The 24,007-nt window shown below is 47.5% G+C and overlaps 1 protein-coding gene across 2 annotated transcripts in view; it reads left to right on the top strand.

Annotated features, from left to right (window-relative positions):
- Window positions 1-24,007, top strand: part of LOC311124377 (catenin alpha-1-like) — a 66,042-nt gene that overhangs the window by 14,728 nt on the left and 27,307 nt on the right. For both annotated transcript variants that reach the window (XM_084198538.1, XM_084198539.1), the window contains exons 4-5: window positions 2,361-2,471; window positions 8,738-8,919. In XM_084198538.1, the coding sequence (XP_084054664.1) occupies window positions 2,361-2,471; window positions 8,738-8,919 (293 nt within the window). The remainder of the gene's footprint in view (window positions 1-2,360; window positions 2,472-8,737; window positions 8,920-24,007) is intronic.

The following is a 24,007-nucleotide window of genomic DNA, read 5'->3' on the forward strand; positions in this document are numbered from 1 at the left end:
CTCTTCTCTCTTCTCTTCTCTCTCCTCTTCTCTCTTCTCTCTCTCCTCTTCTCTCTCCTTCTCTCTTCTCTTCTCTCTCCTCTTCTCTCTCCTTCTCTCTTCTCTTCTCTCTCCTTCTCTCTCTTCTCTCTCTCCTCTTCTCTCTCCTTCTCTCTCCTCTTCTCTCATATCACAACCACCAAATTGATTGTATTTTCTGTCAGTCAAGCGAGGCCTTGCTAACGTCATGTCAGCCATACTAACACAGGATGGGAGGAGATGTATGTTACATGTTTGGCATTCAGGTCAGGGCTTTGGACAAGGAAAAAGGGTTGGAGGATTACAATCAATATTATAAGTATGCCACTTAGTAGATGCTTTTACCCAAGGGACTTGAAGCCCAAATCAAATGAAAAATGTTTTTGGTGCGCGTGAACACGCTGGAATTAGAATGCACAGGAGTGAATGAGAGAAAACAGACAGGTCGTGAGTGTCAACGGCGTTACAGCGCGTCAAATTAGAAATAAATTATATTTTACTTGCGTCTGTGGAGCAAATGCTGGTAAAATAAGCTGTTGAATTGCGTGGGTTATTTGTAGAAGAGGAATTCTTATGATCTTCCCTATTGCCAAGTAGACTAAAGATATAGTTAAAAATGTATTGGGCTGGAAGCTAAGGTCTATCAGTCAAATAGGATACATGTTTGAAAACAATGGCTGCCTACCTATGTTTATTTCGATCATAGGCACATAGGCAGGCTACGGCTGGGGAAACAAGGAACTCCGATTTCAAGAGAGAATACTATTATGTAGACGAACAAGACTAGCTAAATTATTTATAAACCACTCGGGTGTACTAGCTACAACTCTCGTTCGTTCGTGAGATAAAACATAACTGTTTGGCGCAGGCAGGTACGGTGGCTCCCAAGGGACATATAAGGTGAGTCAAAAGGAACAACACAACAATAACAATAATTCTCAAGGGCTGCGAAGCGAACACAACAAAACTGTTTACTATGGATTCTCGTGAATTGACACTACTCTCGCACGTACAGTTTTTTCCACTGAGTGAAGACACTTTAGTACGTGTTATGTGATCTCTGAGGGAATTGAACCCTTGACCTTGCTAGTGCCACCCTCTTACCAACTGAGCCTCACAGACAGGATACCACCAGACAGGCGGTTGTCTGCAGTGTTCTTCACTAGAAACCTCTACCCCTCCTCCCCCTCCTCCCCTAGTGATGACAGGGCCAGGTGATGGTCTGATTTGAAGCATTTTACTCCCGATACGTTTCATCCTAGCTTCATTTTCCCTCTCAAAATGCACAGACAGGACACCTTTATTTCACCTTTATTTAACCGGGTAAGCCAGTTGAGAACAAGTTCTCATTTACAACTGCGACCTGGCCAAGATAAAGCAAAGCAGTTGCGATTAAAAACAACAACAACACAGAGTTACATATGGGGTAAAACAAAACATAAAGTCATAAATACAACAGAAAATATATATACAGTGTGTGCAAATTTAGTAAGTTATGGAGGTAAGGCAATAAATAGGCCATAGTGCAAAATAATTACAATTTAGTATTAACACTTGAATGATAGATGTGCAAGAGATGATGTGCAAATAGAGATACTGGGGTGCAAAAGAGCAAAATAAATAACAATATGGGGATGAGGTAGTTGGGTGGGCTAATTACAGATGGGCTGTGTACAGGTGCAGTGATCGGTAAGCTGCTCTGACAACTGATGCTTAAAGATAGTGAGGGAGATAAGAGTCTCCAGCTTCAGAGATTTTTGCAGTTCGTTCCAGTCATTAGCAGCAGAGAACTGGAAGGAATGGCGGCCAAAGGAGGTGTTGGCTTTGGGGATGACCAGTGAGATATACCTGCTGGAGCGCAGACTAGGGTGGGTGTTGCTATGGTGACCAATGAGCTAAGATAAGGCAGGGATTTGGGGCTTTGGTGACAAAACGGATGGCACTGTGATAGACTACATCCAATTTGCTGAGTAGAGTGTTGGAGGCTATTTTGTAAATGACATCGCCGAAGTCAAGGATCGGTAGGATAGTCAGTTTTACGAGGGCATGTTTGGCAGCATGAGTGAAGGAGGCTTTGTTGCGAAATAGGAAGCCGATTCTAGATCTAACTTTTGATTGGAGATGCTTAATGTGAGTCTAGAAGGAGAGTTTACAGTCTAACCAGTGAGATAGTGTTTGCAGGCTGCTGGTGAGGAGGGGAAGAAGACATCTCTCTGTGGCGGCTGTAGCTGGTGCTCTAACACACTTTCTTTCTCATTTGGTTTTCCTTTTCCTCCTCATTCCAACCCCCCCACCCCCTGTTCATCTCCTCCCTCCTCCCTCTCTCCTCTCCTCCCCTGTAGACTCCTGAAGAGCTGGATGACTCTGACTTTGAGACGGAGGACTTTGATGTTCGTAGCAGGACCAGCGTGCAGACAGAAGATGACCAGCTTATCGCAGGCCAGAGTGCCAGGGTGAGTCCACACACACACACCTCTCTTCCTCCACCCCGTCTACAAGCCATCTCAGTGGGTAATACACCTCGTTCACACCAGGGCTCCCTTGACCCCCTCACAGATAGTCTGGCCTTTCCATTCAGACAGGCATGGTTATCCAGACTCCCCCTCTCACACACTGCCAGGTCAGATCTGACAACAGGCCAGGGGGCATAGGGAGTAAACAGGACTGGCCTCCCATTCAGATAATGTTCTCATCTTTTTCCTGTTGTAATGGCGCCGGAGTATCACTAACTATTTTGTTAGTTTTTTCGCGTTGTTTGTAACTTATTTTTTAAAAACTTATTGTGCACATATTGTTGCTGCTACCGTATCTTTATCACCGAAAATAACTTCTGGACATCAGAACAGCGATTACTCACCTCGAACTAGACAAAAAAATTTTTTTGAATGAGTCCGATGCGAAGGATATACTGTTTTCTCTGGAACGGGCCCAAATCCCCGTCATTTGCGTGAAGAAAAGACAGAGAAAAAGGGGGTGGAGGTCGGGCTGCCTTCTGAGAATTCGTAGGCGAGTGAGTAAACTTCCACTACCATCCATTCTATTGGCCAACGTGCAATCATTGGAAAACAAAATGGATGATCTACGATCAAGAATATCCTACCAACGGGACATTAAAAACTATAATATCTGATGTTTCACCGAGTCGTGGCTGAACGACGACATGGATAATATAGAGCTGACGGGATTCTCCATACATCGGCAGGACAGACGGGCGGGGGGGTGTCTATTTATTAATAACAGCTGGTGCGCGATGTCTAATATTAAAGAAGTCTCAAGGTTTTGCTCACCTGGGGTAGAGTATCTCATGATAAGCTGTAGACCACACTATTTACCAAGAGAATTCTCATCTATATTATTCGTAGCTGTCTATCTACCACCACAAACCGATGCTGGCACTAAGACCGCACTCAATGAACTGTGTAAGGCCATAAGCAAACAAGAAAATGCTCATCCAGAAGCGGCGCTCCTAGTGGCCGGGGACTTTAATTCAGGGAAACTTACATTTGTTTTACCTAATTTCTACCAGCATGTCACATGTTGTACATCACTGTGGCCAAGCTTCCTGCCATCCAAGACCTCTATACTAGGCGGTGTCAGAGGAAAGACAAAATAATTGTCAAAGACTCCAGTCACCCTAGTCATATACTTTTCTCTCTGCTACCGCATGGCAAGCAGTACCTAAGCACCAAGTCTAGGACCAAAAGGCTCCTTAACAGCTTCTACCCCCAAGCCATAAGACTGCTGAACAATTAATCAAATGGCCACCCGGACTGTTGACATTGAAGGTCCCCAAGAACACAGTGGCCTCCATCATTCTTAAATGGAAGAAGTTTGGAACCACCAAGACTCTTCCTAGAGCTGGCTGCCCGGCCATACTGAGCAATCGGGGGAGAAGGGCCTTGGTCAGGGAGGTGACCAAGAACCAGATGTTCACTCTGACAGAGTTCCTCTGTGGAGATGGGAGAACATTTCAGAATGACAACCATCTCTGCAGCACTCCACCAATCAGGCCTTTATGGTAGAATGGCCAGACGGAAGCCGCTCCTCAGTAAAAGGCACATGACAGCCCTCTTGGATTTTGCCAAAAGGCACTTAAAGGACTCTGACCATGAGAAACAATATTCTCTGGTCTGATGAAACCATGATTGAACTCTTTGGCTTGAATGCCAAGCGTCACGTCTGGAGGAAACCTGGCACCATTCCTATGGTGAAGCATGGTGGTGGCAGCATCATGCTTTGGGATTGTTTTTCAGCGATAGGGACTGGGAGACTAGTCAGGATCGATGGAAAGATGAACGGATCAAAGTACAGAAAGATCCTTGATGACAACCTTCTCCAGTGCGCTTAGGACCTCAGACTGGGGCGAAGGTTTACCTTCCAACAGGACAACGATCCTATGCACACACAGCCAAGACAACGCAGGAGTGGCTTCGGGACAAATCTCTGAATGTCCTTGAGTAGCCCAGACAGAGCCCGGACTTGGAACCCGATCGAACATCTCTGGAGAGACCTGGAAATAGCCTGGATGCTCCCCATCCAACCTGACAGAGCTTGAGAGGATCTGCAGAGAAGAATGGGAGAAACTCCCCAAATACAGGTGTGGCAAGCTTGTTGCATCATACCCAAGAAGACTTAAGGCTGTAATCACTGAGTAAAGGGTCTGAGTACTTATGTAAATGTGATATTTCCATTTTTTTTTTTTTATACATTTTGCACACAAAAAAAATCTATAAAACTGTTTTTGCTTTATGGGGTATTGATGAGGGGGGAAAAAAACAATTTATCCATTTTAGAATAAGGCTGTAACGTAACAAAAAAGTAGAAAAAGTCAAGGGGTCTGAATAGTTTCAGAATGTATAATAGATAACAGGAATAGCAGGAATAGCATCATCACTAGCCTGGTTACCTTTCTCTATTCAATTATAGTTCTATAATGCTTCCTGCCTGGCTAGTGACTGCATGCATGATATTATGGTTCCTTTAAGAATATATTGTAAATGCTTTAATGTCATGACCCCTCTTCTCTCCACATTTGTATTCCCTGTACTCTGGCGTGTGTCTCAAATGGGACCCTATTTCTTATATATTGCGCTAACCACAGGGATCTGGTCCAAAGTAGTGCTCTTCACAGGGAATAGGGTGCCATGTGGGATGCAACCCTGTCCTGAGCTGGTTGGAAGGAAATGAAGAGCAGACGATTAGTCTGTCTGCTGTGGTGCCACAGTGCATTAGTCTGTCTGCTGTGGTGCCACAGTGCATTAGTCTGTCTGCTGTGGTGCCACAGTGCATTAGTCTGTCTGCTGTGGTGCCACAGTGCATTAGTCTGTCTGCTGTGGTGCCACAGTGCATTAGTCTGTCTGCTGTGGTGCCACAGTGCATTAGTCTGTCTGCTGTGGTGCCACAGTCCATTAGTCTGTCTGCTGTGGTGCCACAGTGCATTAGTCTGTCTGCTGTGGTGCCACAGTGCATTAGTCTGTCTGCTGTGGTGCCACAGTGCATTAGTCTGTCTGCTGTGGTGCCACAGTGCATTAGTCTGTCTGCTGTGGTGCCACAGTGCATTAGTCTGTCTGCTGTGGTGCCACAGTGCATTAGTATTCATATCTCTCTCTCTGCCTCTCTCGTCAACAGAACACTCAGGTTAATACTGTCTCCAACCTCAAACACTGCCCTACCACACACAGAGTACACACACACACACACACACCCAGAGAGAAGGCCTACAGAAACACACACAGTACAAAAAACACACCAATGGGTAAACACACGCTCTTTCAATATTCCCTCTGTTGCCTTGGCAATACATGTATTAATACATCCAGTCATTGGCCAAATGAGGGGGGCTACATTGATGAGAAATATGTTAGTTGGTGTGGAAGCGCGGCGTGACCTCGTTATAGCCCTCTTGTTATGCATCAGGGAAATAGAACATCCTTATTTCCTACTGAACTACAATCATTCTGTTGCTCTGCCATCTCTATCACGGCTTCAAGTTTAGCTGTAAGATTCTCTACAAGGGGTGTTTGTAGTGTTTGTAGTGTTTGTAGTGTTTGTAGTGTTTGTAGTTTGTAGTGTTTGTAGTGTTTGTAGTGTTTGTAGTTTGTAGTGTTTGTAGCGTTTGTAGTGTTTGTAGTGTTTGTAGTGTTTGTAGTGTTCGTAGCGTTTGTAGTGTTCGTAGTGTTTGTAGCGTTTGTAGCGTTTGTAGTGTTTGTAGCGTTTGTAGTTTGTAGCGTTTGTAGTGTTTGTAGTTTGTAGTGTTTGTAATGTTTGTAGTTTGTAGCGTTTGTAGTGTTTGTAGTGTTTGTAGTGTTTGTAGTGTTTGTAGTTTGTAGCGTTTGTAGTGTTTGTAGTGTTTGTAGTGTTTGTAGCGTTTGTAGTTTGTAGCGTTTGTAGTGTTTGTAGTTTGTAGTGTTTGTAGTGTTTGTAGTGTTTGTAGTTTGTAGCGTTTGTAGTGTTTGTAGTTTGTAGTGTTTGTAATGTTTGTAGTTTGTAGTGTTTGTAGTGTTTGTAGTTTGTAGCGTTTGTAGTGTTTGTAGTTTGTAGCGTTTGTAGTGTTTGTAGTGTTTGTAGTGTTTGTAGTTTGTAGCGTTTGTAGTGTTTGTAGTTTGTAGTGTTTGTAGTGTTTGTAGTGTTTGTAGTTTGTAGCGTTTGTAGTGTTTGTAGTGTTTGTAGTTTGTAGTGTTTGTAGTGTTTGTAGTTTGTAGCGTTTGTAGTGTTTGTAGTTTGTAGCGTTTGTAGTGTTTGTAGTGTTTGTAGTTTGTAGCGTTTGTAGTGTTTGTAGTGTTTGTAGTTTGTAGTGTTTGTAGTGTTTGTAGTGTTTGTAGTGTTTAGCGTTTGTAGCGTTTGTAGTGTTTGTAGTTTGTAGCGTTTGTAGTGTTTAGTTTGTAGCGTTTGTAGTGTTTGTAGTTTGTAGTGTTTGTAGTTTGTAGCGTTTGTAGTTTGTAGTGTTTTTTTAGTGTCTTCAGTTGCTCTAAGCCTTAGGAATGAATACAAGGAAATTCATTAATTTAAGATCATTAGGACTTGACCTGAAGGTCATACTTATAAAAAACATAAAGGCCATTTGGTGAGTGCCTGACTGTTTCTTCTCCAAGCTAAATCTAAGGCATTAGGTCTGGGAGCTAACGCGAGTCTTCCAGGTCTCTTTTAGGGCAAGGTCACTCATCACATGAGCGTAGTTCAGAGGCCCGTATGTATCAAGTGTGTCCAAGCGATGATCTAGGATCAGGTCCCCCCATGTCATGTAATGTTATTAATTCTGAGCTAAAGGGCAAAACTGATCCCAAATCACATGGCGCCGTACTGTATGGCTGCCGTTTGCATGCTCCGACCCAACTTAGCTATTTAGTGTTTATTTATTTTTTGTGGCATTTTATCGTAACTGTTTTTTTCCTGTGATCGACAAAAAAAATTGAACATCAGATCGGCAGTTACTAACCTCAATACCAATGGATTCTCCATTCACTAAGCAGACAGGACATCGGATTCAGGAACATCCAGACGGGGAAGGGGTATGTCTCTTCATCAACAGCAAATAGTTTGCAGACTAGCGCAGTGGAAGTCTCTACCCATTGTTCAACCGTCTTGGAATACCTGATGGTCAAATACCTCCCAGAGAGGGTTTTCATCTGTTGTCGTGACTGATATATATATTCCACCTCAGGACAACCACCACAACAAGCTGCCACTGTACGAAGCAATAAACAATCAAGAAACCTGGAAGCTGCTTTTATTTTTGCACTAAAGATGCGTGATTCCCAACTTCTGTCAACATGTCTGCTTCGCCACTAGGGGGCGATAGTCCTAGACCACTTAATCAACCCACAAGCAAGCATACCGAGGCCCTCCCTCGTCCCCCCTTTGGCAAGTCAGATCATGACTCTATACTCCTGCTTCCTGTTTACAAACAAAAGCTAATTCCTGTTCCCAAAAACTCTTAAGGCATCCTGCCACTGACTACCACCTTGTTGCACTAAGGAAGTGCTTTGAAACTCCATCCCAGACTTTCTGGACCCACTCTAATTTGCATACCGCCCCAACAGATACACAGACAACGCAATCTCAATTGCACTCTACTCTACTCTGCCCCTAGAAAATAGGAACACTTATGTGAGGATGCTGTTCACAGACTACAGCTCAGCGTTCAAAATCATAGTGTTAGATAAGTCTGTAACGTAACGAAATGTGGAAAACATCAAGGTGTCTGAATACTTTCTGAGTGCACTGTAAACCCCCTCTTCTATTTTCCACGTACTCTCATGCTCTCTGTTCCAGGCTGTCATAGCCCAGCTTCCCCAGATAAAACATCAATAAAAGCCTAACCAGAAATGTGGTGTAGTATAATGTCATATATTCATCTGGCATAGTACTCTCTCTCTCTCCTCTCCATACCCAGGCATTCATGGCCCAATGTGTAGTGTCCTGGTACCTATCTTCCAGTAGAACCCTCTCCTCTCCATACCCAGGCATTCATGGCCCAATGTGTAGTGTCCTGGTACCTATCTTCCAGTAGAACCCTCTCCTCTCCATACCCAGGCATTCATGGCCCAATGTGTAGTGTCCTGGTACCTATCTTCCAGTAGAACCCTCTCCTCTCCATACCCAGGCATTCATGGCCCAATGTAATGTTTTATACTCCTCAACCCCTCTCCTTCATCCCTCCTCTACCAGGCTATAACAGCTCAGTGTTCTGTTCTATAACTCTCCTCTCCTCCTCTACCAGGCTATCATGGCCCAGCTGCCCCAGGAGCAGAAGGCTAAGATCGCTGAGCAGGTGGCCAGTTTCCAGGAGGAGAAGAGCAAGCTGGACGCTGAGGTGTCCAAGTGGGACGACTCCGGCAACGACATCATCGTCCTGGCCAAACAGATGTGTATGATCATGATGGAGATGACCGACTTCACCAGGTATGAAGGGAGGACGGGGCTGGTGTGTATGAAGGGAGAAGGGGCTGGTGTGTATGAAGGGAGAAGGGGCTGGTGTGTATGAAGGGAGAAGGGGCTGGTGTGTATGAAGGGAGAAGGGGCTGGTGTGTGTATGAAGGGAGAAGGGGCTGGTGTGTGTATGAAGGGAGAAGGGGCTGGTGTGTGTATGAAGGGAGAAGGGGCTGGTGTGTGTATGAAAGGAGAAGGGGCTGGTGTGTGTATGAAGGGAGAAGGGGCTGGTGTGTGTATGAAGGGAGAAGGGGCTGGTGTGTATGAAGGGAGAAGGGGCTGGTGTGTGTATGAAGGGAGAAGGGGCTGGTGTGTGTATGAAGGGAGAAGGGGCTGGTGTGTGTATGAAGGGAGAAGGGGCTGGTGTGTGTATGAAGGGAGAACGGGGCTGGTGTGTGTATGAAGGGAGAAGGGGCTGGTGTGTATGAAGGGAGAAGGGGCTGGTGTGTATGAAGGGAGAAGGGGCTGGTGTGTGTATGAAGGGAGAAGGGGCTGGTGTGTTTATGAAGGGAGAACGGGGCTGGTGTGTTTATGAAGGGAGAACGGGGCTGGTGTGTGTATGAAGGGAGAAGGGGCTGGTGTGTGTATGAAGGGAGAAGGGGCTGGTGTGTTTATGAAGGGAGAACGGGGCTGGTGTGTTTATGAAGGGAGAACGGGGCTGGTGTGTGTATGAAGGGAGAACGGGGCTGGTGTGTGTATGAAGGGAGAAGGGGCTGGTGTGTTTATGAAGGGAGAACGGGGCTGGTGTGTTTATGAAGGGAGAACGGGGCTGGTGTGTTTATGAAGGGAGAACGGGGCTGGTGTGTGTATGAAGGGAGAAGGGGCTGGTGTGTGTATGAAGGGAGAAGGGGCTGGTGTGTATGAAGGGAGAAGGGGCTGGTGTGTATGAAGGGAGAAGGGGCTGGTGTGTGTATGAAGGGAGAAGGGGCTGGTGTGTGTATGAAGGGAGAAGGGGCTGGTGTGTGTATGAAGGGAGAAGGGGCTGGTGTGTGTATGAAGGGAGAAGGGGCTGGTGTGTGTATGAAGGGAGAAGGGGCTGGTGTGTGTATGAAGGGAGAAGGGGCTGGTGTGTGTATGAAGGGAGAAGGGGCTGGTGTGTGTATGAAGGGAGAAGGGGCTGGTGTGTGTATGAAGGGAGAAGGGGCTGGTGTGTGTATGAAGGGAGAAGGGGCTGGTGTGTGTATGAAGGGAGAAGGGGCTGGTGTGTGTATGAAGGGAGAAGGGGCTGGTGTGTTTCATTGTCAGTCAGTGTAACAGTAGTATGCATCCATGCATCATCCTCCTCCAGGTCTACTGTGAACTGTAGGTGGGATTTGGGTAGATTGAGATGCACAGCGTGTGTTACCTCAGGCCAGTGTCATTGTGTTCAACATGGCTCCCAGTGTTACGATAAGGGGGACCGGATTCACCCCTGCTCTCCCATTAAAATGTACATTTCTACAGGATACTCTCAAGCTCTCTCTAGCTCCCTCTCTCTCTCTAGCTCTCTCTCTCTGTGTCCCTCCCTCTCTCTGTATCCCTCCCTCTCTCTCTGTGTCCCTCCCTCTCTCTCTGTGTCCCTCCCTCTCTCTCTGTGTCCCTCCCTCTCTCTCTGTGTCCCTCCCTCTCTCTCTGTGTCCCTCCCTCTCTCTCTGTGTCCCTCCCTCTCTCTCTCTCTCCCTCCCTCTCTCTCTCTCTCTCTCTCTCTCTCTCTCTCTCTGTGTCCCTCCCTCCCTCTCTCTCTCTCTCTCTCTCTCTCTCTCTCTCTGTGTCCCTCCCTCTCTCTCTCTGTCCCTCCCTCTCTCTCTCTGTCCCTCCCTCTCTCTCTGTCCCTCCCTCTCTCTCTCTCTGTCCCTCCCTCTCTCTCTCTCTGTCCCTCTCTCTCTCTGTCCCTCCCTCTCTCTCTCTCTCTGTCCCTCCCTCTCTCTCTCTCTGTCCCTCCCTCTCTCTCTCTCTCTCTCTCTCTCTGTCCCTCCCTCTCTCTCTCTCTCTGTCCCTCCCTCTCTCTCTCTCTGTCCCTCCCTCTCTCTCTCTCTCTCTGTCCCTCCCTCTCTCTCTCTGTCCCTCCCTCTCTCTCTCTCTCTCTGTCCCTCCATCTCTCTCTCTCTCTCTCTGTCCCTCCCTCTCTCTCTCTGTCCCTCCCTCTCTCTCTCTCTCTGTCCCTCTCTCTCCCTCCCTCTCTCTCTCTCTCTGTCCCTCTCTCCCTCCCTCTCTCTCTCTCTGTCCCTCCCTCTCTCTCTCTCTGTCCCTCCCTCTCTCTCTCTCTCTGTCCCTCCCTCTCTCTCTCTCTCTCTGTCCCTCCCTCTCTCTCTCTCTCTCTGTCCCTCCCTCTCTCTCTCTCTCTCTGTCCCTCCCTCTCTCTCTCTCTCTGTCCCTCTCTCTCTCTCTCTCTCTCTGTCCCTCCCTCTCTCTCTCTGTCCCTCCCTCTCTCTCTCTGTCCCTCCCTCTCTCTCTCTGTCCCTCCCTCCCTCTCTGTGTCCCTCCCTCCCTCTCTCTGTCCCTCCCTCTCTCTGTGTCCCTCCCTCTCTCTGTTTCCCTCCCTCTCTCTGTGTCCCTCCCTCCCTCTCTCTGTCCCTCCCTCTCTCTCTCTCTGTCTCTCTCTCTCTCTCTGTCCCTCCCTCTCTCTCTCTGTCCCTCCCTCTGTCTCTCTCTCTCTCTGTCTCTCTCTCTCTCTCTCTGTCCCTCCCTCTCTCTCTCTCTCCCTCCCTCTCTCTGTGTCCCTCCCTCCCTCTCTCGCCGCCCCTCCCTCTCTCTGTCCCTGTTTCTCCTCTCTCCTCTGTTATCAGTACAGGGGGATCTGACTATTCAGGTTTATATGGTAGGTCTTCTCCACTGCAGACAGCCCAGCCTCTGTAAAAGGCCATTTGGATTCGGTCTTATGTAGCAAAATTTGAAGTTGTGTTTTTTACATTGGATAAAAGTAGAGACTCAGTGCTAGAATATGGTATCATACACTACAGTTGAGGAACAATGGGAAAGTAATTCTGCTTTGAAAGTTGATCAATTTGTAACCCCACTTTTGAGAAAATGGCCCTCGAATGTTTTGGTACACCTACTGGAGAGCTCTTCTTTGTCTACACCCATTCAGCATCGTTCACACCCTCTTAAGCCTTAGCCCCACCCATCTCCTTAAGGATTCACAGTGTAGTAAACAACCAAAGATTTCAAGACTAAACGTGGTGAAAGTAGTAATAAAAATAAACTTAATATAGTCGTTGGCCTGTACCCTAATCTGACTTTGGTGCAGGTCCCCTGTAGCTCAGTTGGTAGAGCATGGCACTTGCAACTCCAGGGTTGTGGGTTCGTTTCCCACGGGGGGCCAGTATGAAAAATGTATGCACTCACTAACTGTAAGTCGCTCTGGATAAGAGCGTCTGCTAAATGACTAAAATGTAAATGTCAAATGTCATGTTGTTCTTCACATTACCGTCTCTGGTAAACACACACTATATCAAATAAAATCTATGTGTATTTGTCACATGCACAGGACACAGAAGGTGTAAACGGTACAGTGAAATGATTACTGGCACAGTGGAGTCTTTTGTTTAGACACGTAGCTAGCTAGCTAAACAATGAACCATAATCCTAACTCTAATGCCACGTTAAAAACAACTAGGAACTTATAAAAAATAGAACCCAGACTGGGAAAAATCAATTTGAATGGTCATCCAACTCTTTCTAAGGCTCCTGCACAGATCACACATGTAACGTTAGATAGCGAGCCAGCCAGCTAATGTTAGTTAGCTAGCTAACAGTGCGCTTTAGCTTGCAATGAAAATGACTTTCTGACTAAATTTGAAATGTATATCTGAAAAATTTAGCTAGACTTTCTTACCCCTATACATGGATGGACGCTTCTCCCTCTCTGTCACGGATGCCATGGTTGCCCTTAGTTTGAAGATGTCATCCGGAGACAGGTGTTTTATACAACATCCTTCTGTGTTCTCTCTTTGGACTCTCCACATTTGGCAATCATCTCTCTGCTTCCACCGGGCAAACTCTTGTCAACTTCTTCCGTGACAACAACACTGTTTTCTTCCCCCACCATTGTCATCAGAAGACTTTACAATATCTGGTTGAATTAAAAAAAGTTTTAACCTAAATCAGGGATTTCCTCATTGTCTGATTCATTTTCAGAGTCCGAGAGAGTCAGCATGGCACGATCGTCCTCCAGAAAGTTTCTCCATCACAACATTTTCCCACTGAGCTTTGTTGATAACGCTATTAGCAGTAGCAAAACAAATTTCAGTTAATAATATATATTTTTTAAAAGCCGAGGTAGGCAGGATTATCCACACATACTTAGCAGTTCATGTTATTTAATGAAGCATGCTACATGGCAGACCAATCTGAACTCCTCTCTCAGCATGTCCTGCCCATCCATTATCTCAGCCAATCATGGCTAGCGGGAAGGTTCCTGTAGTTTTTCATGTCTAAACCAACTAGGCTCGTTATTTAACAATTGTATTCGTATTTACAGATGGTATACAAGTTTGTTATTAAGGCACATGAAAGTTCACATTTTCCAGAACGCATTTCTGCCCCAAAACGTATTTTGATGTAAAAAACAACAACAAACAAAAACAAAAAAACGTTAAAATGCCTCTCCTGTTAAGTTGTGACGCACGACATAAGCCTAGTTTCCTGAAACGGGTCACATTACTAAGTTGGTCTCTGTCTGGAATGGGGAGGCCAGCAACTGTCCTGTAGTAAATGTGACACACAGACAAGACCGTAGGCGCTATGGCCATCTGCTCAGTAAAACGTATGTGTCGGGAGGGGGTTGTGTGTCTACTTTTGTGTGTGTGTGTGTGTGTGTGTGTGTGTGAGCATGGTTGTGTAGTCTTTTGCCTGTGAGTAGAGGTGTGTGAGTCTACCTCTTTGTATTTAAAGTGAATCAGTCATTGTGCCTGGAACATCAGAGGTAATGACAGAGCAAAGCTCTCGGTCTCTCTGCCTGCCTGTCTCTCAACCTCCAGCTCCCTGTCTCTCAACCTCCAGCTCCCTGTCTCTCAACCTCCAGCTCCCTGTCTCTCAACCTCCAGCTCCCTGTCTCTCAACCTCCAGCTCCCTGTCTCTCAACCTCCAGCTCCCTGTCTCTCAACCTCCAGCTCCCTGTCTCTCAACCTCCAGCTCCCTGTCTCTCAACCTCCAGCTCCCTGTCTCTCAACCTCCAGCTCCCTGTCTCTCAACCTCCAGCTCCCTGTCTCTCAACCTCCAGCTCCCTGTCTCTCAACCTCCAGCTCCCTGTCTCTCAACCTCCAGCTCCCTGTCTCTCAACCTCCAGCTCCCTGTCTCTCAACCTCCAGCTCCCTGTCTCTCAACCTCCAGCTCCCTGTCTCTCAACCTCCAGCTCCCTGTCTCTCAACCTCCAGCTCCCTGTCTCTCAACCTCCAGCTCCCTGTCTCTCAACCTCCAGCTCCCTGTCTCTCAACCTCCAGCTCCCTGTCTCTCAACCTCCAGCTCCCTGTCTCTCAACCTCCAGCTCCCTGTCTCTCAACCTCCAGCTCTTTAAAGGAGGTTTCTCCAGTCAGATCTAGCCTAACACTGCCATCACCCTGTAAGCACCAGCCTTGAGGACAGGTTTTACTCCACAAGCAAAGGCATTGTCTTTAGAAAAACAGCACGACATTGAACATGAATAATATTATTATTATTATTATTATTATTATTATATTATTATTATTATAAATTGCGTGAGATAAACCTGCACAAAAACAGAGGACACTGAAAGGAGTATAAGTCCACTTAGACTGCCTTCCACTGCCTTCCTCCATCCAAACCCAGCCTTCCTCTGCCTTCCTCCATCCAAACCCAGCCTTCCTCCATCCAAACCCAGCCTTCCTCTGCCTTCCTCCATCCAAACCCAGCCTTCCTCCATCCAAACCCAGCCTTCCTCTGCCTTCCTCCATCCAAACCCAGCCTTCCTCCATCCAAACCCAGCCTTCCTCTGCCTTCCTCCATCCAAACCCAGCCTTCCTCCATCCAAACCCAGCCTTCCGCTGCCTTCCTCCATCCAAACCCAGCCTTCCTACATCCAAACTCAGCCTTCCTCTGCCTTCCTCCATCCAAACCCAGCCTTCCTCCATCCAAACCCAGCCTTCCGCTGCCTTCCTCTATCCAAACCCAGCCTTCCTCCATCCAAACCCAGCCTTCCTCCATCCAAACCCAGCCTTCCTCTGCCTTCCTCCATCCAAACCCAGCCTTCCTCTGCCTTCCTCCATCCAAACCCAGCCTTCCTCCATCCAAACCCAGCCTTCCTCTGCCTTCCTCCATCCAAACCCAGCCTTCCTCTGCCTTCCTCCATCCAAACCCAGCCTTCCTCTGCCTTCCTCCATCCAAACCCAGCCTTCCGCTGCCTTCCTCCATCCAAACCCAGCCTTCCACTGCCTTCCTCCATCCAAACCCAGCCTTCCACTGCCTTCCTCCATCCAAACCCAGCCTTCCTCCATCCAAACCCAGCCTTCCTCCATCCAAACCCAGCCTTCCGCTGCCTTCCTCCATCCAAACCCAGCCTTCCTCCATCCAAACCCAGCCTTCCTCCATCCAAACCCAGCCTTCCGCTGCCTTCCTCCATCCAAACCCAGCCTTCCTCCATCCAAACCCAGCCTTCCGCTGCCTTCCTCCATCCAAACCCAGCCTTCCGCTGCCTTCCTCCATCCAAACCCAGCCTTCCTCTGCCTTCCTCCATCCAAACCCAGCCTTCCTCTGCCTTCCTCTATCCAAACCCATCCTTCCACTGCCTTCCTCCGTCCAAACCCAGCCTTCCACTGCCTTCCTCCATCCAAACCCAGCCTTCCGCTGCCTTCCTCCATCCAAACCCAGCCTTCCTCCATCCAAACCCAGCCTTCCGCTGCCTTCCTCCATCCAAACCCAGCCTTCCTCTGCCTTCCTCCATCCAAACCCAGCCTTCCGCTGCCTTCCTCCATCCAAACCCAGCCTTCCTCTGCCTTCCTCCATCCAAACCCAGCCTTCCTCTGCCTTCCTCCATCCAAACCCAGCCTTCCTCTGCCTTCCTCTATCCAAATCCATCCTTCCACTGCCTTCCTCCGTCCAAACCCAGCCTTCCACTGCCTTCCTCCATCCAAACCCAGCCTTCCACTGCCTTCCTCTCTCCTTCCTTTCCTCCATCTATCCCTCCACTCCCTCTCTCATTCCTCCATCCTCCAGCTCTCCTCACCCACTCTCCTTCCTCCAGCCATCCACTCCCACCTTCCTCCATCCAGCCTTCCACTCCCCCTGCCTGCCTTCCTCCATCCAAACCCAGCCTTCCACTCCCTCTTTCCTCCAACCAGCCTTAGACCCACCCAGCCTTCCCCTCCCCAGTCAGCTCCAGCCCTCCACTCCCTTCCTCCAACCAGCCTTAGACCCACCCAGCCTTCCCCTCCCCAGTCAGCTCCAGCCTTCCACTCCCTCTTTCCTCCAACCAGCCCTCCACTCCCTTCCTCCAACCAGCCTTAGACCCACCCAGCCTTCCCCTCCCCAAGTCAGCTCCAGCCCTCCACTCCTTCAGGTCAGGCTGCTGAGCCAGCCTTTGATCAAATGCCTAGCGTCGTCCAGCTTCAATCAGCTTCAAGCCTACCACTTCTGATCCACCTGAAGGATCACAAGGAAGTAATGCCAGTTCCCTGTCCCAGACCTATTTTGCTGCATGCTAATGTCATGCTAATACATGTAAATGAAGCGCCACTCTCACATCTCCTACCCTGCTATGCTGCTACCCCTGCCGTAAAAACCCACATGCATGTGTAGTGATTTAAAACACAGCATATCTGTTCTGATGTAGATTTTAAAGAAGTGGTACTAAAGGGTCTTCTTGAAGACGGAGATTTTAACCATCACGGGCTTGGCGCTGTCTCTTTCTTTACAGTGGAAAGGAGGCCCAAGGGGATTTCATTTAAACAAAACCCACCAATAAGGTCTGGTAGATATTTAAACAGGAGAATGTTCAGATATAGCTGAGGAATTCTAGTCATAATTAATCTACACTCATAAATATGTAAATATTTCTCAGACTAGGAAAGTGTGTGTGTGTGACTGAGGTCTCTGTGTAACGGCTCCTACACCATGTCACCTGCAGCAGAGAGAGAGAGGGAGAGGCAGAAGGAAGGAAGGTCAGCGGAGAGCTACTTCAGTCCACGGCCAAATGATTGGCCCTCAACCTTATGTCCGGGCAGGCAGGGCCAGCAAGGTTAAATCATTGAGGAGGAAATTGATTTGGGCCTTCCTGCCTGTCTATCTTACGATCTCTCTCTACACAGCCTGGTGTTTGACTGACTGTTACTGCCTGGTGATGCCACCCACTCAGTGTGTGTGTGTTCCCCAAGGTCAGATCCACTTGCCTCTCCCGTCTGGCCGTCACCAAGCCCGTACGGCAGTCCTGACCGTCCCTGTATTCTGTCATAAACGATCACGGGTGCCCCTGCCTCACCCACTCCACTCCGCTCCCAGCTAAACCAGCACCTTGTAATGATAGGCTTAGCTTATTGTGCTGATGGCTAGCCCAGTGTCTGAATATGGTTGGTAGAGGTGATGGCTAGCCCAGTGTGCTGAATATGGTTGGTAGAGGTGATGGCTAGCCCAGTGTCTGAATATGGTTGGTAGAGGTGATGGCTAGCCCAGTGTGCTGAATATGGTTGGTAGAGGTGATGGCTAGCCCAGTGTGCTGAATATGGTTGGTAGAGGTGATGGCTAGCCCAGTGTCTGAATATGGTTGGTAGAGGTGATGGCTAGCCCAGTGTCTGAATATGGTTGGTAGAGGTGATGGCTAGCCCAGTGTGCTGAATATGGTTGGTAGAGGTGATGGCTAGCCCAGTGTGCTGAATATGGTTGGTAGAGGTGATGGCTAGCCCAGTGTCTGAATATGGTTGGTAGAGGTGATGGCTAGCCCAGTGTGCTGAATATGGTTGGTAGAGGTGATGGCTAGCCCAGTGTGCTGAATATGGTTGGTAGAGGTGATGGCTAGCCCAGTGTCTGAATATGGTTGGTAGAGGTGATGGCTAGCCCAGTGTCTGAATATGGTTGGTAGAGGTGATGGCTAGCCCAGTGTCTGAATATGGTTGGTAGAGGTGATGGCTAGCCCAGTGTCTGAATATGGTTGGTAGAGGTGATGGCTAGCCAAGTGTGCTGAATATGGTTGGTAGAGGTGATGGCTAGCCCAGTGTCTGAATATGGTTGGTAGAGGTGATGGCTAGCCCAGTGTGCTGAATATGGTTGGTAGAGGTGATGGCTAGCCCAGTGTGCTGAATATGGTTGGTAGAGGTGATGGCTAGCCCAGTGTGCTGAATATGGTTGGTAGAGGTGATGGCTAGCCCAGTGTGCCAGGGTGACACGTGGTTTGTCTGGCTCAGACTTCCTCCTCTTGTTTATTCATGTCTTATATTAGCCAATGAAAAACACAGCTATATTCTGTTAGGATGGGGATGTCCGATAACCTCGCCTTGCATATTATGACCCCCCACCACTACGTTAGTATCTCTGTTGTGAAACGAGGCCTAGCACTAACAGAGTTGCATCACAGCCCAGCCTTGAAATTGACTGTAGATCCCAACCACATTGGTAGCATGTCTGCAATGAAATGAGGCTAGCTCAGTGCTAGCATTAGTGAGGTTGTATTTGACATCACCATCCCGATGCCTCCAAGCCCCTCTAGTCTCTCACAGTCAGAGGGGGGGAAGGAGGGGGAGAGAGTGTCCCCAGCCCCTCTAGTCTCTCAGGGCTCTCCTGTCCCCTGTGTGTCCCCAGTCAGAGGGGGGGAGGGAGGGGGGTCCCCAGCCCCCCCCCAGTCTGTAGCGTGACTCTTGCCTACATCCCTCCACCAGGACTCTGCTTCGCTCCCTCTATCCCTCCCTTCACATCAGTCACAGAGGTAGGGAGGAGAGACGGTAGAGAGATAGCGAGAGCTTCAAGACTGTGAAGAGGGAGAGACGGGAGGAGAGGAAGGGAGGCAGGGAGAACACAACATTCCATCTGTTGTGGGAGAGTTGGATGGGATGGGAGGGTTTGTAGCCTGGAGAGAGCAGCTTTGAATCCAGGTTGTGACTCGAGTCCCTAGCGGGGACACCAAACTGGCAGAGAGGACTGTGGAGCAGGCTGGGGGGGGGGGGTTGGCTGGGTCGACCTGTGTGCTTGTTGGGGGACGGGGTGTATGTTGCGTCAGCCTGTGTGTGTTGGGGGGTTGTAGTGGGTTATGTCTAGGTCAGAGCTATTAGCTGAACAGGACTGGCACTGCCCCCTATCCCACCCTGTCTGTCCCTCCCCCTCCATCTCTCTCTCCACCCTTCTCTACGTCCCACCCTGTCTGTCCCTCCCCCTCCATCTCTCTCTCCACCCTTCTCTACGTCCCACCCTGTCTGTCCCTCCCTCTCCTTCTCTACGTCCCACCCTGTCTGTCCCTCCCCCTCCATCTCTCTCTCCACCCTTCTCTATGTCCCACCCTCTCGGTCTGTCCCTCCTCCGTCCATCTCTATCCACCCTTCTCTACGTCCCACCCTCTTTCCAGAAGTGTACGAGACAGCAGAAGGGATACTTTTTTGTTTGTTCTCTGACCATCTGAATTGGTTCAGCCTGGACACGTCACGTAGGCATCATGGAGCCATAACTCCCTCCCTCACATCTCACTCAGGTTTTTAATAAATGACAGTCATCCAGGCTAGGTCGGCAGCTAAAAGGCCACCAGGAAACGGGCTAACAGGCTAACAGGCTAACAGTCTGAACAGGCTAACAGTCTGAACAGGCTAACAGTCTGAACAGTCTGAACAGGCTAACAGGCTAACAGGCTAACAGTCTGAACAGTCTGAACAGGCTAACAGGCTGAACAGTCTGAACAGGCTAACAGGCTGAACAGTCTGAACAGTCTGAACAGTCTGAACAGGCTAACAGTCTGAACAGGCTAACAGTCTGAACAGGCTAACAGTCTGAACAGGCTAACAGTCTGAACAGTCTGAACAGTCTGAACAGGCTAACAGTCTGAACAGGCTAACAGTCTGAACAGGCTAACAGTCTGAACAGGCTAACAGTCTGAACAGGCTAACAGTCTGAACAGTCTGAACAGGCTAACAGTCTGAACAGGCTAACAGTCTGAACAGGCTAACAGTCTGAACAGTCTGAACAGGCTAACAGTCTGAACAGGCTGAACAGGCTAACAGTCTGAACAGGCCAAAGGTGGGGGATCAATTTGAATCCAGCTTTAACAATGTTAACTTTGATGTAAAGTCTCCTTTTTAGGGGACCAGCGTGGTTCTAGTACCGGTTCTTACCGACATTTCTGCTTATACAGTGAGGGAAAAAAGTATTTGATCCCCTGCTGATTTTGAACGTTTGCCCACTGACAAAGAAATTATCAGTCTATAATTTTAATGGTAGGTTTATTTGAACAGTGAGAGACAGCATAACAACAAAAAAATCCAGAAAAACGCATGTCAAAAATGTTATAAATTGATTTGCATTTTAATGAGGGAAATAAGTATTTGACCTTCTCTCAATCAGAAAGATTTCTGGCTCCCAGTTGTCTTTTATACAGGTAACAAGCTGAGATTAGGAGCACACTCTTAAAGGGAGTGCTCCTAATCTCAGTTTGCTACCTGTATAAAAGAAACCTGTCCACAGAAGCAATCAATCAATAATAATAATAATAATAATATGCCATTTAGCAGACGCTTTTATCCAAAGCGACTTACAGTCATGCGTGCATACATTTTTGTGTATGGGTGGTCCCGGGATTGAACCCACTACCTTTGCGTTACAAGCGCCGTACTCTACCAGCTGAGCTACAGAGGACCACAATCAATCAGATTCCAAACTCTCCACCATGGCCAACACCAAAGAGCTCTCCAAGGATGTCAGGGACAAGATTGTAGACCTACACAAGGCTGGAATGGGCTACAAGACCATCGCCAAGCAGCTTGGTGTGAAGGTGACAACAGTTGGTGCGATTATTCGCAAATGGAAGAAACACAAAATAACTGTCAATCTCCCTCGGCCTGGGGCTCCATGCAAGATCTCACCTCATGGAGTTGCAATGATCATGAGAATGGTGAGGAATCAGCCCAGAACTACACGGGAGGATCTTGTCAATGATCTCAAGGCAGCTGGGACCATAGTCACCAAGAAAAAATTGGTAACACACTATGCCGTGAAGAACTGAAATCCTGCAGCGCCCGCAAGGTCCCCCTGCTCAAGAAAGCACATATACAGGCCCGTCTGAAGTTTGCCAATGAACATCTGAATGATTCAGAGGAGAACTGGGTGAAAGTGTTGTGGTCAGATGAGACCAAAATCGAGCTCTTTGGCATCAACTCAACTCGCCGTGTTTGGAGGAGGAGGAATGCTGCCTATGACCCCAAGAACACCATCCCCACCGTCAAACATGGAGGTGGAAACATTATGCTTTGGGGGTGTTTTTCTGCTAAGGGGACAGGACAACTTCACCGCATCAAAGGGACGATGGACGGGGCCATGTACCGTCACATCTTGGGTGAGAACCTCCTTCCCTCAGCCAGGGCATTGAAAATGGGTTGTGGATGGGTATTCCAGCATGACAATGACCCAAAACACACGGCCAAGGCAACAAAGGAGTGGCTCAAGAAGAAGCACATTAAGGTCCTGGAGTGGCCTAGCCAGTCTCCAGACCTTAATCCCATAGAAAATCTGTGGAGGGAGCTGAAGGTTCGAGTTGCCAAACGTCAGCCTCGAAACCTTAATGACTTGGAGAAGATCTGCAAAGAGGAGTGGGACAAAATCCCTCCTTAGATGTGTGCAAACCTGGTGGCCAACTACAAGAAACGTCTGACCTCTGTGATTGCCAACATGGGTTTTGCCACCAAGTACTAAGTCATGTTTTGCAGAGGGGTCAAATACTTATTTCCCTCATTAAAATGAAAATCAATTCATAACATTTTTGACATGCGTTTTTCTGGATTTTGTTGTTGTTATTCTGTCTCTCACTGTTCAAATAAACCTACCATTAAAATTATAGACTGATCATGTCTTTGTCAGTGGGCAAACATACAAAATCAGCAGGGGATCAAATACGTTTTTCCCTCACTGTAAATCCATCTGTGGACACTGTAGATCGAAATGGCTTGCATGGAATGGTAGCCCTGACTCTGACAGACACAGGAGTATGTATCTTCTGCCTCTGTGAACCAGGATGTGAAATCTGACATCACCTGAAGCTGGGATGTCCCTCCTACCATTTCATTCGCTCTTCTGACTGTCCATCAACTCTTGGCTGAGCTCAACATCACAACCACGAACACCACATATGCCTGTTATCTTTACATCATAACGCAGCAGGAGATAGGGGTTTCGTCTCTGTAGCACATTCAGAGATCTATTTATAGCCAATAATCTAAAATAATTAATAGATTTTAAACAAAAAAAACACTTTTTGTTTGTCGTAGATGGACAATATTAATATGAGATGAAAGATGAGTTCCTAACGAGTTCAGGAAGCCAGGCTAGAGCTCTGTGAGATGTTCACGGCGATGGGGGGCGGATGTTTAGATGGAGAAAATATGCACATTTTCTCTCTAACACTAAATATACAAATATGTATTTTTCAGTTATAAGGAAGATTCAATCTTATAGTAAGTCATTTCAGGCCTTATTCATATTTTTGTTGAATAGGAAATACATCATAAAATATTTCATATTGTCACATTTGTACTGTGTACTTGAGCTTGTGTCCTCAAAAGTGACTACACTTCAGCAATTTATAACACATTTTTACTAGAAAGGTGAGATTTGAACCTTTCTTGGAGTATGCATCAGTACTAGTTGTTTATAGCCCTCATGATAAATAATTACTTTAGGGTATTACGTGGATTACATTTTTGATTATTATAATAATAATAATAATAATAATATGCCATTTAGCAGACGCTTTTATCCAAAGCGACTTACAGTCGTGCGTGCATACATTTTTGTGTATGGGTGGTCCCGGGGATCGAACCCACTACCTTGGCGTTACAAGCACCGTGCTCTACCAGCTGAGCTACAGAGGACCACATTATATTTAAGAGTTAACCGTCTGAACAGGCTAAAGGTGTGGGATCAATTTAAACCCAGCTTTAACAGGCTAAAGGAATGGGATCAATTTAAATCCAGCTTTAACAGGCTAAAGGAATGGGATCAATTTAAACCCAGCTTTAACAGGCTAAAGGAATGGGATCAATTTAAACCCAGCTTTAACAGGCTAAAGGAGTGGGATCAATTTAAATCCAGCTTTAACAGGCACTAGTCAGTACAGGAAACTGCGTCCCAAATGGCACCCTATTTCGTAGTGTACTACCTTTGACCAGAGTCCTTTGAGCCCTGCTCAAAATGTAGTGCACACTATAGGGCAAAGGGTTCCATTGGGGATTCATACGGTGATTAGGGTATTTTCTATTGGGCGGTGTAGGAGGGGGAGGAGTGGACGGTACGGCTAGCTGCCTATGTGTTGTGGTGGGCCTCTAGAGTGAAGGTATGAAACACGTGACCTCTAATGATCAAATCACTGTCGCCGGGGGGACTCTGTGTGTGTGTGTGTATATACCATAACACACATCCATACCATCTGTCAGAGAGGAAACCTCTATCGTTCAGAAACGGAGACCACGTGATGAGAGGCTGTTGAATATTGGATGAGGGCTAGATGGACTGTATCAGATCTGTGTGTGTGGATCGTTGGTTCCCAGGAGCAATGGTGTGTTGAAGAGGAGTGTATGGATGGAAGGTGTGTTGAAGAGGAGTGTATGGATGGAAGGTGTGTTGAAGAGGAGTGTATGGATGGAGGGTGTGTTGAAGAGGAGTGTATGGATGGAAGGTGTGTTGAAGAGGAGTGTATGGATGGAAGGTGTGTTGAAGAGGAGTGTATGGATGGAAGGTGTGTTGAAGAGGAGTGTATGGATGGAAGGTGTGTTGAAGAGGAGTGTATGGATAGAAGGTGTGTTGAAGAGGAGTGTATGGATGGAAGGTGTGTTGAAGAGGAGTGTATGGATGGAAGGTGTGTTGAAGAGGAGTGAATGGATGGAAGGTGTGTTGAAGAGGAGTGTGTGGATGGAAGGTGTGTTGAAGAGGAGTGTATGGATGGAAGGTG

Source organism: Coregonus lavaretus (genome assembly GCF_964263955.1).
Source record: "Coregonus lavaretus genome assembly, contig: HAP1_SCAFFOLD_3064, whole genome shotgun sequence".
Lineage (NCBI taxonomy): Eukaryota > Metazoa > Chordata > Actinopteri > Salmoniformes > Salmonidae > Coregonus > Coregonus lavaretus.